Source organism: Acinonyx jubatus, chromosome B4, assembly GCF_027475565.1.
Source record: "Acinonyx jubatus isolate Ajub_Pintada_27869175 chromosome B4, VMU_Ajub_asm_v1.0, whole genome shotgun sequence".
NCBI classification, from domain to species: domain Eukaryota; kingdom Metazoa; phylum Chordata; class Mammalia; order Carnivora; family Felidae; genus Acinonyx; species Acinonyx jubatus.
The window spans coordinates 23,310,140-23,325,870 of NC_069387.1; the positions used below are offsets into that span (position 1 = coordinate 23,310,140).

The 15,731-nt window shown below is 36.8% G+C and overlaps 1 protein-coding gene across 1 annotated transcript in view; it reads left to right on the plus strand.

Moving 5' to 3' along the window:
* Positions 1-15,313, plus strand: part of GPR158 (G protein-coupled receptor 158) — a 420,917-nt gene extending 405,604 nt beyond the window's left edge. Inside the window, exons 8-11 of the mRNA XM_015066303.3 lie at positions 1,564-1,702; positions 6,800-6,905; positions 10,027-10,173; positions 10,902-15,313. Coding sequence (XP_014921789.2) covers positions 1,564-1,702; positions 6,800-6,905; positions 10,027-10,173; positions 10,902-12,377 — 1,868 coding nt within the window. The 3' untranslated portion in view covers positions 12,378-15,313. The remainder of the gene's footprint in view (positions 1-1,563; positions 1,703-6,799; positions 6,906-10,026; positions 10,174-10,901) is intronic.
* Positions 15,314-15,731: the final 418 nt, after the last annotated feature.

Consider the following 15,731-nt stretch of genomic DNA (forward strand, 5'->3'; position numbering starts at 1 on the left):
TCCTCTCTCTCTCTCTCTCAAAATAAATGAATAAACTTAAAAAAAAAAAAGAAAAGAAAAGAAATACAAGAGTTAGGAAGGAAAGTTCTACATGAAGACCTCAGCATTTCTTGATTTGCTTTTCCTGATCCAGTAGAACTCGGCTGGAAAGAACATTTATAGCACATGGCCAGTGGCCAACATACTGAATAATTGGGACTGAATAAATCTGATGGAGATCTTGGAGTGTGCCTTATTTTTTATTTGGCTTCTAACCACATCAGGGTTTTAGAGTATCTCTTGACAGATGTGTTTATTTAAGGGATTTTCAATAATTAGGGCACTACCTATTGTTTAAATACTGACAGAAATAGGCTGAAAGGTTGGCAGGTAAAACAGCTTTAGCATATGGGAATGGAAGTCAGTGTCTCAGTACATAAGTAAGTAGGTTACCTCCAGGTAATACATTTGATGAAATATTTTCTCCAAATTAGAGCTTTCTCTTTATTCTTATTAATTAGATATTATCTTCTTTAGATACTATCTTATAGTGAGGTCATGTCGCTAAGACAGATAAAATGAATGGTAGCAATTATTGGTCAAAAAGGGTTAAAGTAGTGATGTTCAGTTTGGAAAAAAAAGTCAAACGAGATGTTTAACAATAAGATCCATTTAATGTGTGTTTTTATGTATTCCTTTACTTATCTAATATCTACCATGTCCGTAACTATATTATGTGCTTTATATCCATTTTTTAATTTCATTAGCAAATAATCTCATGAAATATGTACTTTTGATTATTCTCATTTTCCAAATAAGAAAACTGTGGCCAGAGACGTTAAATTGCCTCAGATTATGCAAAGTTAATTAGAGACAGAGCCAGAATTTCCAATCAGGCCTAATGTGATTCTGAAGCCCTTATCCTTAACCACTTTACTATGCTTGTCTCTTCTGGCTTGATCCCACAAACAAGGTGATTATGAATTTTACGAAGCCTTCAGCACTCCACCCACAAAAGATGGGATTTCTGTCATGTGTGAAGAAATAATGGTTCATTTATAAAATATGCCACTGAATGTTTATCAACCTATTTTCTCACATTTCTAGCAATGGATATTTTTATGTTGTTGAACCAGATTCAATGCGGTAAGACCTTACATTTCTAGAAGCTACATATGAACACAATACAAGCCTTTGTTGCCTTGATGACTTCATTATGACCCAGATGCTCCGTGAATATCTTAAACTCAGGTTGGGGATGTAGAAAATAATTTTACAGTTGTTTCAGGAAAAAAGCCAGGCATTAGCAAAAGAAAAATCTGAGACACCAAGCACTGTTTTTAAAAAAGCAAGAAAACAAAAACCAAAGTGTACCTTTGAAAAGTCTACACACTGAATAAAATCTTAAATGTATGTCACATGTATTCATATGTGAATGACATTTTGTATGCATCTACTTCTAGCTAAACTTATGTTTCTGTAATAGACACAAAATGCATGCTAAAGCACTTAAATTTTGCATTTTTATTCACCTATAAAACTAATGGAAAATTGTTCTTTTCTTTGTTGTTGTTCTTCTCACAGCTGAATTTTTATTCCTCTTGTGGGGTGTTTATCTCTGCTATGCAGTGCGGACAGTCCCATCAGCATTTCATGAGCCACGCTATATGGCTGTCGCAGTTCACAATGAGCTCATTATCTCTGCTATATTCCATACAATTAGGCAAGTGCTCTGTAGAGCTAGCAAATAACTGTTTTATTTCTCCGATGTGTTGTGGTTTGATTTAAATAGCAAAATTGGGTAAAATGCATCATGGAAAGATTCAGGAAGGATAATGTTTTTAAGCTGACTAATTTCTTTGTCACAGAAATGGCAAATGAATGTAGGGTTTTGTTTTTTTTAACTGTTCTTAGTTCCTGCTGATGTTTTGTTACTACCTTTATTTTGAAGGTTAATTACTCTGTATTATTGTATTCTATCAAACCACTTACAGGAATGTCATTGAATATTGTTATGATATGTAATACTTTTTGTTCTGAAGATATAAAGCTACACATGCATACATCATAAAGTTGATATAATAAACTATCTGTGTTTCCATTCATGTTTAATGCATGGGGTTACGCTTTTAAAATCAATATTCAGATAGACAATTTATGTGTATTTATTCTGCTGAATTCAAAACTAAAAAACCATTCCAACCCAAGGACTAGATTTTTGTGTGCAGTAGGGTTTAGCAGTGACTTATTGTACGCATGTATGCTTGGCCCTCCATTTTTTGATATCCCTTATATTTCGTACTCGGTCAGTACAAAGGAGGAAGAAAGGGGCTAATGATAAGTGAACAAAATGAAATATGTGTGACTTATCTTCTGCGAATTTATGCTTATCTGAAAATGAAATGAAAACCTCAGTGAGAACAAAAAATGAAATCCTATAATTTCAAAAGTAACAAAATAAATGTCATTACTTGCTCGACATATATTAAAAGTTAAGACATACTTAAGAATACAATGAGAAATTTTAATTATTCAGCCATTTCCCTCAGTGGAAAAACAATAATAATAGTGGGAGTCAGAGTGGGAAGGTGTGGATCTGTGGAAGTTTTGGAAGATATTTATCATTTCTCACTTTAGTCAATAATTATAAAATTATATCTTGCACTTCTAGGAACAGACGATGGCAGAGAGCAGTTGAGCCTTAGACACACCTACACTTTTTATCTTTTAAGTAAGAAAGGGGGTATTTATGATTTGATCATCTTGGAGCCTCCATCAAAGGGCTAGGAATCCAGGGAATTTGCCTCTTTGCTTTGTCTTGACCCCTCTCAAAAGAGAGAGAAAAGAGAAAACGAGAAGAGGAAGGAAAGATGAGAAGCAAAATATGATATTATAACTGGGCAAAAAGAAGTCTCTCTTAATCCTATTTAGACTAAAGCTGGAGGACATGAGAGGAGGTGTCCTCGGTGCACAGTGTAGTGAGCACCAGAGAGGACTCTGCCATGGGCGGAGCCCCAAAGTCTTCACAGGTCTCCCAAACCATCTCCCAAGAAAAGTTGCATTTTTGTTTTTTGTGTCCAGGATATCAAACACATATGTTTCAAGGTATAACAAACATGCTTCTCTAGAACCATTTATAAGTTAAGTGTTATATAAACGAACCAATTGCAGAGTTCTAAGCATACCAAGAGGCTTATTGCAGATGAGTTTAAATGTCTTCTGTTGCCAGAATGTGACCATGTCATGCAAAGGCCTTCCTACTTTTGCCCTACAATCAGCTGCTGTATTTCTTAGAACCAAATTGCCCAAGAAATTAAATCTGTTTAAAGCAGTTGCCTAAATTGATTCTTATCCTTTTCTACTTGAAGATTTATTCTTTTCAATTTTCATTGTTAAATGTTTTTTCAATGGATTTTATTGATTGATTGATTGATTGATTGATTGATTTTATGGATTTATTTTTTCAATGGATTTTAAACTCTCAACTGGTCCAAGTCTTTTCAGCAGTAGGCAAGGTAAAGCACTTTTTAAATGAACTTAAAAAAAAATTCTTAAGAAGGCAATAGGTGGTTATTACAGATAAATCATAAAATGATAAAAAATAAACCCCCTAATCCAACCACCCAAAAGTGATAAGCACTGTTAACATATTAGGAAACACATGCTAAATATTCACTGAAAATAATTTTCTTGGGAGCCTAGCTGGCTCAATCAGGGAGCATGCGACTTTTGATCTGAAGGTCATGAGTTCAAGCCCCACATTGGGCATCGAGCTTGCTTTCAAACAAAATTAGTTTTCTTACTTTGCTTAGGTCTTTCCTACAGAGTCCCAAACAACCCATTAGCCTAGCCAGATGAACCATGTAAATGATGAGCTGGGTGCACATAGGCACAAGTGCTGACTGAATTGTTCATGTTGAACCTAGTAGATTTGGTGTCAGTAGACATGCCATACTCACAAGATCAATTTTCTTCCGGACAACTGTGTAGTCCCCTATAAGTTTTGAACAGGGAGGACTTCCAATGGCAGCAAGGTGACCAGCCTTGGTAGGCCTTGGTATTTTCTTAGGCGAGCCTAAGAACACCTGCATGGGAAGCCCTACATTTTAAGTTCCAAATTTAACTTACCTTTCAATTAGATTGTAGCATATTGGCTTCAAAGAATCGTAGTATATATTATCTACTTTCTCAGAAATTTAACTTGTATGGTCATAAACAGCCAAGGATAGAATTATAGTTTGACACACTAAATCTACAGAACACTGACTTTAGGGAGATGAGCAAGAAGCAAGTAATAGGCAGTAATAATTAAAGGAGTCAAGTACATACAATTTCTTATTTACATGTGGACTGAACTTGTACATGCTATGATTCCAATGTTGGTAAAGTCCAAGAATAAGAAACAAGAACGTAATAATTTAAATAAACTGGGTTCATCTTTGTAATTTTTTAATAGAATCAAATAATATTAAATAAGGCATCCAACATCAGCAAAGATATTCTCTATCAATAGGACATATCTGTTCTTTCTTATTTGCTTAAAATATAAAATTATACATACATAACTGTATGTATGTATGTATATATACATACATAAATATGTAAAGCTATAACTGCATATTTATATACAGATTTACTTTTATTCTCATCAAATTGCCAGATTAAACAAATAAACTAAAAGGATTAAGTCCGTCAGTCTCATAATGCAGAAGGCATTTTGCTTAATCTGTTCTATAATCCTTCACTAAGCATAAAGCAGAGCTTTGGGAAAGCGCGAGATTTTAAAAGGTTTGCTTTTCTTCCTAACTTGAATTTTTGAATATTTCTATGGTCCTGACTGTTAGATCTATTTTTTTTAGAAGCTGTAATAGTCTTTCAAAGAAAACCAATCTTTAAAATGACTGCAAAATCCAATTTCTCTTAAGATCGTTCTAGTCAGAATTGCAACCTAACAAGCCCAGCAGTATTTAAAAGCTGGTTAATTTAGGGAAAATTGATGTTCGTATACAGTACTTCAAAATTACTTTTTGGGAGACTCACCATTTTAATTTAAAATACATGTAAGCATTGTTCCTTCCAGATACTGTCAGGCTAACATTCACTTGCATTCACTGGCATTCATAATGTTCACTGGCATTTGAATAGGAATCCCCAGTGCATGAGCCTGTGGACTGTAGACCCATCCATCCCCTTCCCTATAACTGTCTGCCCCAGAACTGGAAATGGCCCCAGCAGTTTGGGACGAGATCATTTTCCAGGCCACATTTTATATTGCTTCTATGCTTCAGATACTGTAACTTGTTGCTGAGGATGATGATCCTATTTCACTGCTTTAAAAAATAAAAAAAAAATCTCACCTGACCCTACAGAGACTCTGTCAAAAAATATCTCATCCCTGAACAAAGTGGATATTCATTTAGTCATATCCAAGGCAGGTATAAAGCCACTTTTCTGACAAAGGAATTAGAGAAGATGTTAATTCATAAAATCCTGTTTAGTTAACGTGTGAGCTATCGTGAGTTTTCTGTACTTCTATGCATGTATTGTAAGTCCATTTTGTGTATGTCTCCAAACACAGGGGAAACTACCTCTCCATTTTGGACAACTCTTGAGCCTCCATTTTAACTTGATATTTGAGGGAGGGGGGTGAGAAACTTGGTATTTGGGGGAGTGGGGGATAGGATAGAGGTAAAAATGAGGAAGAAATCCACTTAGTGGAAATTCTGAGTATAAATAATACTAATTTACTTAATAAAAGATATAAAATTAGTTTCTTCTACGTTTAGATTCATATATGTTTATATAACATTATATATGTTAATGTTCATAAGCATTGTCTTAAGATATCAGCTTTTTAAATTTGATGATGTATATCACTGAATCAAAATGCTGATTGTCTAATTCCAAATGCAGTAAAATCTCATATTTAGCTTTTCGTGGATAAACAGTAGATGGGAAAAAATTAAAAGAAAAATATAATTGCAAAGGACCTTGATAAAAGCAACATCTGGTTTCTGCAAAAGAATGAGTCCTTAAAACATGAGTTTGTTTGTACATATACGTAATGATTTATGAAAATATTCCAGCAATTACCAGAGTAGATCTCAGTACTGAAGTTTTCCTATACAAGTTTCCTGCAAACTCTCCTAGAACACAACTTTATAAATTACTCAGCAAGATATGATTTTAAATATTGCATTTTAAATTATCATAAAACAGTTTGATACTTTACAATAACTAAATTTTTTATTTTAGAAGAGGCGTTTTACAAACCATTAGTATATTCATTTTTCCATTACATTGTTCATCATTGAAGACTTTGAGGTCATTCACAAAGACAGATAATTACCTATCCTTTTTTTTCTTATTTTTTTTTCTTGATTAATGTTTTCAAATGTAGAGAAGTAGAATCAAGAGTTATTTGGATGTGTCTCATAGCCCAAATTTTCCTGAAGTCACCAGTTTGTAAGCCCATTCTTCTTTTGAATTCATAAGTGTTCGTGGCTTTAATTTTAAGACATTCAATTTACATACAAAATAAAAATTCCAGGAAATGATTAGCACATTATATATCTATATGCTGTCTTTCTTACTAATAACTTAAAATTAAAAATAATAAAGAGTTCATATCTTTATCCAATTGCAGTCACTTTGAGCCTTATTCTCCTGTGATGACAGTATATGCCATAGAAACAGCAATACAACTGTTTCCATGCTTGCTTGTTTTTTTAAAATACACCAAGGAAAAAAGTTTCCAAGTATCCTAGGGTTTTAAATAGAGATCTTGTTGGATTACTAACTTGGCGAATTCTCATTTCAGATTCGTTCTTGCCTCAAGACTTCAGTCTGACTGGATGCTAATGCTGTATTTTGCACATACTCATTTGACTGTGACAGTCACCATTGGGTTGCTTTTGATTCCAAAGGTACTCCTTTAACATTACTTTTCTCTTGCAAGACAATTATTTTAAATAAGCATGGAGTTGTTTCACCTTTAAAAAAATATCTGGCATATAGGCCAAGAGAGGTGTGGAGATTTGCTTGACGCTCTAAAATAATTTTAAAGCTCTCTCCTCAGGGAACTAGATGTCTCTTTTCTTTTGGAATTTATTAAATATCCTATATAATTATTAAATGCTTCAATTTTTACAAAACCCATCCTCTGGTTCAGTTCTTTTTCAAATATTTTGATACACAGTTATGTTTTAATTATGGGCTCAAGATGGCTTTTGACTGTAGCTATAACATCAAAATTATTTTTTGAAAAGAATTAGCCTCTTCTAAGAGTCCTCTTGTTTGGATTGATATTCAAGAAGCATTGTATTGCAAACATTCAGAAAAATTTTATATAAATAGAAATAAATAATTATAATGTTGTGTATAGAAGAATCCTGCTTAATAAAGATGGGCTGACAAAGATTTATCTAGACAGCATACTGAAGTGGGGGGAATTATCAATATGTGCTCCGCCCCCACTAGTTATACAGTAGGGAATCATTAGCTAAGACTTTCATCTCTCTGAGTTTCAGTTTCCTCATCTAGGACATGATAGCCATAAAGCTGCTTACAGTGAAATAATGTGATCGCAGAGTGTGGGAGAATAACATACAAGTTAGAGCATTATTATTATTTTCCTCTTTTGCCCATGGAAAAACAAAATATTAGGACACTATGTATCTGTGTAAGTGGCACACGATATATTATTAGCATGGTTGAGACAAGAATTGTGATTTCTTATCATTCACTCCAGGCTTTACCTCCTCTCACAATTAACCAAAACACTAAATGAAATTCAGCCTGACTGAAAGCCCAAAGAAATGTAAATAGAGCCAAATGCCTACTTTCTTCCTTACTTGAATTATACCAAATGGCCACAATTTCCATGGGCTATTCTGCTACTGCAGTTTATCCTATCGATTTTCATACTTTCCATTATATGATTACATTTTTATTAGATGGATATACTGTATACTCAGGCTATTTATTCAGTTGTAAAAATTGAAAACACGTGTTCATACAAAAATTTGTACATGAATGTTCCTAGAAGCACTATCCATAACAGCTAAAAAGTGGAAACAACCCACATGTCCATCAACTGATACATGTATAAACAAAATGTGGTGTATCTATACAATGGAATACTGTTCAGCAATAAGAAGGAATAAAGCACTGATACACGCTACAACTTGTACAGGCCTTGAAAACATTATGCCAAGTGCAAGAAGCTAGACACAAAAGGTTGCATGATTCCATTTCGATGAAATGTCCAGGACAGGCAACTCTATGGAGACAGAAAGTAGCTTGGTGGTTGCCACTAGCTAGGGAGGAGGGGATATGGAAGTGACTGCCTACTGGGCTCAAGATTCTTTTGGAGGTGATGAGAATATTATGGAATTAGATAGTGGTGATGGTTGCACAGCCCTGTGAATATACCAAAAATCATTCAATTGTATGATTTGAAATTGAGAATTTCATGGTATATGAATTATATATCAACTTCAGATAACTACAAAAAAATCATTGAGGGGCTTTGCCGAGCACTGGTCTATGTACTAGAATAAGAGTAATGAACAGATAACATATGTGCTCTTGTGGTACTTATGTTCTGGAGAAGGGGGAAACAGAAAAGATAAGATAAATATTTCAAATATTATTTTAGATGGATATAAGGAAATATAATGCAGTAGAAAATGGACAATATCTGACAAGTAACTGTTTCTTAAACTCATGGTCACCTCTAAGACTGTGCTTGACAAAAACAAGCCCATTCTTATCAATAACCTCTCAGTGATTCACTAGTAGCTTGTGAGATTTGGAAGGATAGGGACTGTGTTCTATTCATCTTTATGGCCTTAAGTTCCTGACACATGTGGGAACCACAAGCATAAGTAGAAGAGTGAAGGCAAGATTCACCCATTTCTGTGGTTTCTCAACCAGTCCCTATAACAAAACCTTCACGGTTCCTTAAGTAGAGAATTGCCATTTCACATTAGTTATCTTATATTGATGTTCACCGGCCCACATAAATATTTTAACAAGTATTGACATTGAAATTGCTCTGTATCATCAAAGGGTGATCTGTTAATTTTTTAAAGGAGTATTTGAGCTGATGACAAGCTGTGAGAAGAGAACTCATTTCCCTAAGCCTTTCTCTCAATTTTCATAGAATAGTCACTTAGTTTATATATTGTGTGAAGTGGCTGGATTGTTTTGAGTCTCCCTGCTTTCCATCATTTACCCAATTCATTCTTCTTCATGTCTCCATTTGCAAAAGAATAGAGATAGCAAGAGTACATGAAACTGAAAAATATCAAAAGGACACATGAAAATAATAAAGATACCTCAAAATGTTCGGTGAAGGAGGAACTTGAGAATAATGAGCTTGAGAAAAAATTCTGTAAGTTCAGTGAATCTCTGACTTTTAAAGTTAGATATCATCACTTTAGGCTGAGAGGGCTCTGTGCTCCAGAGAGGTTCCACGATTTGTTCAAGATATCACTGTCAACACAATTGAGGTTGGAATTAAGATCCCTTGTCCCCTGAGTCTTGGAAGCAACTTTTTTGAAGCTAAGTGGAGTAGACAGAAAGTCACTGTCTGTGATCAGAGCCACTTGTGCCCTTAGATGAAATACAGTGTCCCCTATTTGAAACAAAACAACAAACACAAGGTAGACCCTACTGCTCAAAAAATATTTCCATCCAACTGCCGGGGAGTTTAAATTGCTACTCTTGGAAAACATTTGTTTGGGTTTTTCTACCTATTTTCATTTTCAAAATGCAAATATAATGGAAGAGGAGTAGCGTAAGTGAACACTGGGAGCCTGGAGAAAAGACAAAGAAGAAAATAGTAGTCAGAGAAGGAAGCACTCATTAATATTGCCTAAGAGCTTTAGCGTGTAACATGGAAAGCAAAACACAAACATAGCAGCAGATCTTTTGTGAAGAGTTCTAAGCCGAAGAGATGATATGAACATTAGAACCTTTAGAAAATTATGATGCTCTGCCTTATAGTGGGCTAATGTCTACAGCTCATATTATCTATTGCAGTTTTCACATTCAAGCAATAACCCACGAGATGACATTGCTACAGAAGCATATGAAGATGAGCTAGACATGGGCCGGTCTGGATCCTACCTGAACAGCAGTATCAATTCAGCATGGAGTGAGCACAGCTTAGACCCAGAAGACATTCGGGTAACACCAGTATTTCATCTTTCTTATTTCAGATTAACCCCGTTTATACAGGCGAGCCCATGTGGGCTGATGTACGTGTATGCTCATCTGTGTGCATGTGTGAGTCAGAGAGAAAAAGAGAAGGGGAATGTGTGTTTTTGTAAGAACCAAAGACATCAAAGGGAGTTAATTCAGGTGTAAAACATTTATTATGGTAGAAATTCTACAGGCCACTCTTGATGGTCTCAGCTGACTTTTATTAGCAGCCATAATGATGAACTGGTTACACTGGTCCCCTAATACCGTTTATGACATTTTGCTGATGGAAAGGCAGATCTGTGGGCAGAGAGAGTGGGTTACTGAGAATAATCTGTGACAACATATCAGCATTTGGAGTAAGAAGATGCTTTCAGTAACTGATGGTCTGTTGTCCCCTAGATCTGATCTACCATTAGGGGTAATTTTATCAATGGCTACATGATGCTTCCAATATCATTTAGGGGTATGGCTTATCGGTAGATAATATGCTGTGTTTTTATTGTGATCCCAGTTGAGTCTGGCACACACAACTCGTAAGTCCCAAGGGCTTGCTCCATGAAACAAGGGTAAAATGCATGTGCTCAGGTCTTAAAGTTCAAACGCTATGTGAAACAGAATGCAAATTAATAAACCTCAAATTACATTTAGCAATATTATCTTGCTAAATCACTAAGTTCCACATCTCTGTGAATTTGCTCTTGTTCTGGCAGGATGAGCTGAAGAAACTCTATGCCCAGTTGGAAATATATAAGAGGAAGAAGATGATTACAAATAACCCCCACCTCCAGAAAAAGCGGTGCTCCAAGAAGGGCTTAGGCCGTTCAATCATGAGGCGTATCACCGAGATCCCAGAGACGGTCAGTAGGCAGTGTTCCAAAGAGGACAAGGAAGTCACAGACCACAGCACAGCCAAAAGCACTGCCCTGGTCAGGAAGAACCCGCAAGAGTCTTCAGGTAACACCGGGAAGCCCAAGGAGGAGTCCCTGAAAAACCGAGTCTTCTCACTGAAGAAATCCCACAGCACTTACGATCATGTGAGGGAGCACACAGAAGAGTCCAACAGTTTACCGGGGGAAAGCCAAGAAGAGGAGTCTACAGAACATTCCACACTGGAGTCTCTGTCAAGTAGAAAATTAACACAAAAACTGAAAGAAAACAGTGAGGCCGAGTCCACAGAGTCTGTGCCTTTGGTGTGTAAGTCAGCAAGTGCTCACAATCTCAGCTCAGAGAAGAAGCAGGGGCACCCACGAACATCCATGTTACAAAAGTCTCTCAGTGTCATAGCAAGTGCCAAGGAGAAGACTCTTGGATTAGCTGGGAAGACCCAAACATCAGGCCTGGAAGAACGTGCTAACTCCCAGAAACCTCTGCCAAAAGATAAAGAAGCAAACAGAAAATACTCAAATTCAGATAATGCAGAGACTAAAGATTCTGCCCCCCCAAACTCCAGTCATTTGGAGGAGCCAAGAAAACCTCAGAAATCTGGGATTATGAAGCAACAAAGGGTCAACCCGTCCACTGCCAATTCTGAGATGAGCCCAGGCACCACCCAGATGAAGAACAACTTTGACATAGGGGAAGTGTGCCCTTGGGAGATTTATGACCTGGCCCCTGGTCCCGTGCCTTCAGAATCAAAAGTTCAAAAACACGTATCTATTGCAGCTTCTGAAATGGAGAAAAACCCAACTTTTTCCTTAAAGGAAAAATCTCATCAGAAGCCTAAGGCAGCTGAACTATGTCAGCAAACCAATCAGAAGAGCATAGACAAGGCTGAGGTATGCCCTTGGGAGAGCCAAGGTCAGCCCGTTTTGGAAGATGAGAAGAATTTGATTTCCAAGACTCAGGTTCCCCCAGGGAGGGCTAAAGGTGAGAATGGCGGTCAGCGTTATGCGATAAACGTGTGTGCTGGGCAATATGAAGAGCTGCCCCCCAAAGCTGTAGCATCAAAAGTAGAGAATGGAAATCTCAACCAAACGGGAGACCAGGAACAAAAAACATCTTCCCCTGAGGAAAACGTGCCTAGCTCCTATAACTCAAGTAATAACTTTCAGCAACCTTTAACATCGCGAGCTGAGGTGTGTCCTTGGGAGTTTGAGACCCCAGATCTACCAAATGCTGAAAGAAGTGCTTTACCTGCTGCCTCTTCCACTTTAAGTGCAAATAAGATAGCAGGGCCTCGGAAATAAGAGGTCTGGGATACTTGTGGGCGTAGCATCCCCAGAAAGAAAAGGAGAAGAAGGAAGAAACCCTGAATTCCACAGAAGATAGAAATTCCCAAAGAATATTTGTCAGTCAAGGGAAAGGGGAAAGACAAGGGCAGAAGAAGACCTGGAGGGCAGAGCAACATCACAATGGAGGAATTAGACTGGCCTAGAGAAGTCTTTCCCCTGAGGACATGAGGAGAATCCTTACATTTCGGCATGTAGGGAGAGTAGCCCTCACCGTCTGCCCCTGATCAGTATTTGCCCATGGCCCTTTGAAGATCCTAAGCAAGGCAAACCAGAAGACACAGTATGAGATTGTGCAAAGAAGAAGAAGGTATAGACATATATGACCGAAATTCTAAGTAGCTAACTGAACTTACTTTACCTATTTAACCTTGATAGCACTGCTAACTTAATGCATCCCAAAAATACCTTTTATATTAATGATTGCTCTCATTTTCTTATAAATGTATGTTTCAGTACATGGTTGTGTCTCACATTCAAGCATTCCAGGTTGTATAACTTTTGCAAATAACTTTGATATTATGTGACACAACACATTTATGCAATCTGCAGCTACCCAATTGTTCTCGCAAGTTACAGAATACCTGCTATCTATCAACTTTAGTTGATTCTTGAAGTACAGTAAGCTTTCTCTGGCTTGGGAAGCCATAACTGTTATGATAAACTCTTTTCGTTCTGGCTGTGGTTTATATATATTGTGAATTTGGATTTGACTCTATTGTTTCACCTCATGGTTTGTTATACTGTCTTAATCAGGGTTTTTTATACAAGTTGAGTTACTTGTTTTGCACTTCTTGTTAGGACTCTGAGACCCAGTGGTCCTACTCTAGTCATATGTCTCAGTAAAGGACAACTTACCTATTGTTTGTTCAGAGTCAGAGACAGGTAACGCCTTCATTCCAATCTATTGTCCCTTTTAACTCTTTTCAGTATTTCATACTTAGCAGCATTTCGTAAGGAAGAAGCTAAGAGTGAGAAAAATATACTGCACATTAGTATCACCACCGAAAGGGAAGACTCTAGGAATGACATGAGAATTACAACAGTAATTCTCTTCCCTGCAGAGCCAGGGAATTTGCCTTTCAAAACACAGACAGAAAGGGAGCTACTGATAGCACTTTCAAGGGAGTATTTTTTTAAAGAGAAAAATTATGATAGCATCAAGATCATTGTATGGATATATTTTTATTATGCATACCGAATATATATTTTAAATTACCTCCAACTACTTATTCTCATAAACTCTTACTCGTTGCTTCAGCTAGGGGTAGCACTTGCTGGGCTTAAATCCCAAAGAGGTTTATAACCTTATATATTCAAAGCCTGTAAGGTGGTACAGGCTCTTCATCCTCCCAAGCACTGGAAAACTTACAAGTCCTACATATTGCCACCTCGCTCAAAATTAAAAATGCCAGGTTCATATGCAAAGCAAAACAGCTCCCAGAGCGAAATTTGTAAAACTTACTGCCTTCCACGCTGATCATTTGGCATGGAAATCGTAAACTGCTGACTTAGCCCTACTGATGTGATCATGAGAAGAGATTCTGATCTGAAGCTCAGTCTCATCTTAGTTAAAGATGAATTACTTAGAAATAGAATGCAGACTTCCCTTTCTCTCCCCGCTAAACGCTGGAGTATCAACGGCTTATTTGGCCAGGACATTTCCAGCCTAAGTAACTTTTCATTTAATGAGAAGCAAGGAGAACATGCTAGGAGGATGAAAGATAAGAAAAGAGAATCGGAAGGCAGATATGGGGCTGTTCTGAGAGAATATCATTCTCAGTGGAGGGTAGAAACTAGGACTTCTCTTTATTCATCATCAAATTTTCTCAACGATTTTTATTCAGGAGTCAATGAGCGTGTCACCATTTTGCAAAGCTGTGCATAAACCTTCCTCACCCATTTGCTCACTTTGTACATTACTCAGGTTGGTGGGGTAGGTTTGAAGAGATATAGAGATTCTATTTTTCTGCATTTCCTTCATTTATTTCCTTCTTTTCTTCCTTTTCAGTCAAGGCCTCTGTATTCAGTAACCTTGGAATACAACTTTAAGGTATATTTGTGAACTTGGATAGGAATTGCCAGGTCTACCTGCTTGTTTCACTTATGTTCAAGGTCTGTGAGCACTTTATTCGCTTTTTGAGACATAAGCAGTCAAGCATCAGTGACTTTTTATTGCACTTCAGGATGATCCTGCTAGAGATGTGGCTTAAAGAAGACTTGCCAAATTATACCTTAGTGACAGTCTACAGTCCATAGATTTTTCTCCACCAGCATAAATCAGTGAGAGTGCCTAGGGTCTTTCCTAGAGTTTCATTGCCATTGCTTATCACCAAGAGAAGTTTAAATCTACAATTCTTGAGGTTATTTTCCTAGATCGATAACAGTAAGAAAGTGAATAAACACTGTTAAGGTCACAAACATTTGCTAGGTTGTCCTTCTCAATGCATGTGCAGGCTGCATCCTGTCCTTGTTTTTAAGCCAGGGTTTATAAATAAGTAGATTTATACCAATCTTAATAGAACTGTATATTTTATGCAAGAATTAAATGCTTTACGACATGAATTATATAACTCAGCCCATTGTAAACTTTGGTGGCAACTTGGATTTGAAACTCGACAGTTCTCTTGTATTTGCTTCCTAGGTTTCTGCATGCAAGTGGTGACAGGTAGGACTGAAAAACACTGCCTTTTGACTTCTAGCATTTAGCAACCGAGAGTTGTAGAGTCAATAAAGCTGTAAGTCTCTTCACTTAATCTGTGGTTCTTCTGAAACTATTATCTGAAACCTACAGCATCCCACCATGAAATATTTGGTAAATTTATGTTGTGATGTGTTACAGCATGTAAATAATAATAACTTCTCTGCAATAAAACATATTTATATGAAAGTGATTCATGGCGATTTGTGTGTCTATCAAAAGAATCAAATTTATTTCACCTAACCAACTTGAGAAGGAATCCCATGTATCTTTGGCTTTGGTACACATGCACATACATCCTCATATGCTTATGTACAGAAATATGTGATCAGCCAGATGTGGCCTCAAACAGGTAACCATTTGGAGCCAATAAAACCTGTTAGGACTAGTGGTTTTGATTTAAGACAGCTCTGCCTAAATGGGAAGTAATTCAGTTACCTTTTTTAATTATCTGAACACACACGGGCAACTTCCTAAGCAATGGTGATGATCTTTAGATGAACAGGAGTTCCAATATCCCGTGTCCAGTATCCAGTCACTGCTGCAGTAATACAGAGGACAGCCTGACTAAGTCATGGAGTCAGGGGAGGCTTAGTAGTGCAAGCTCATAA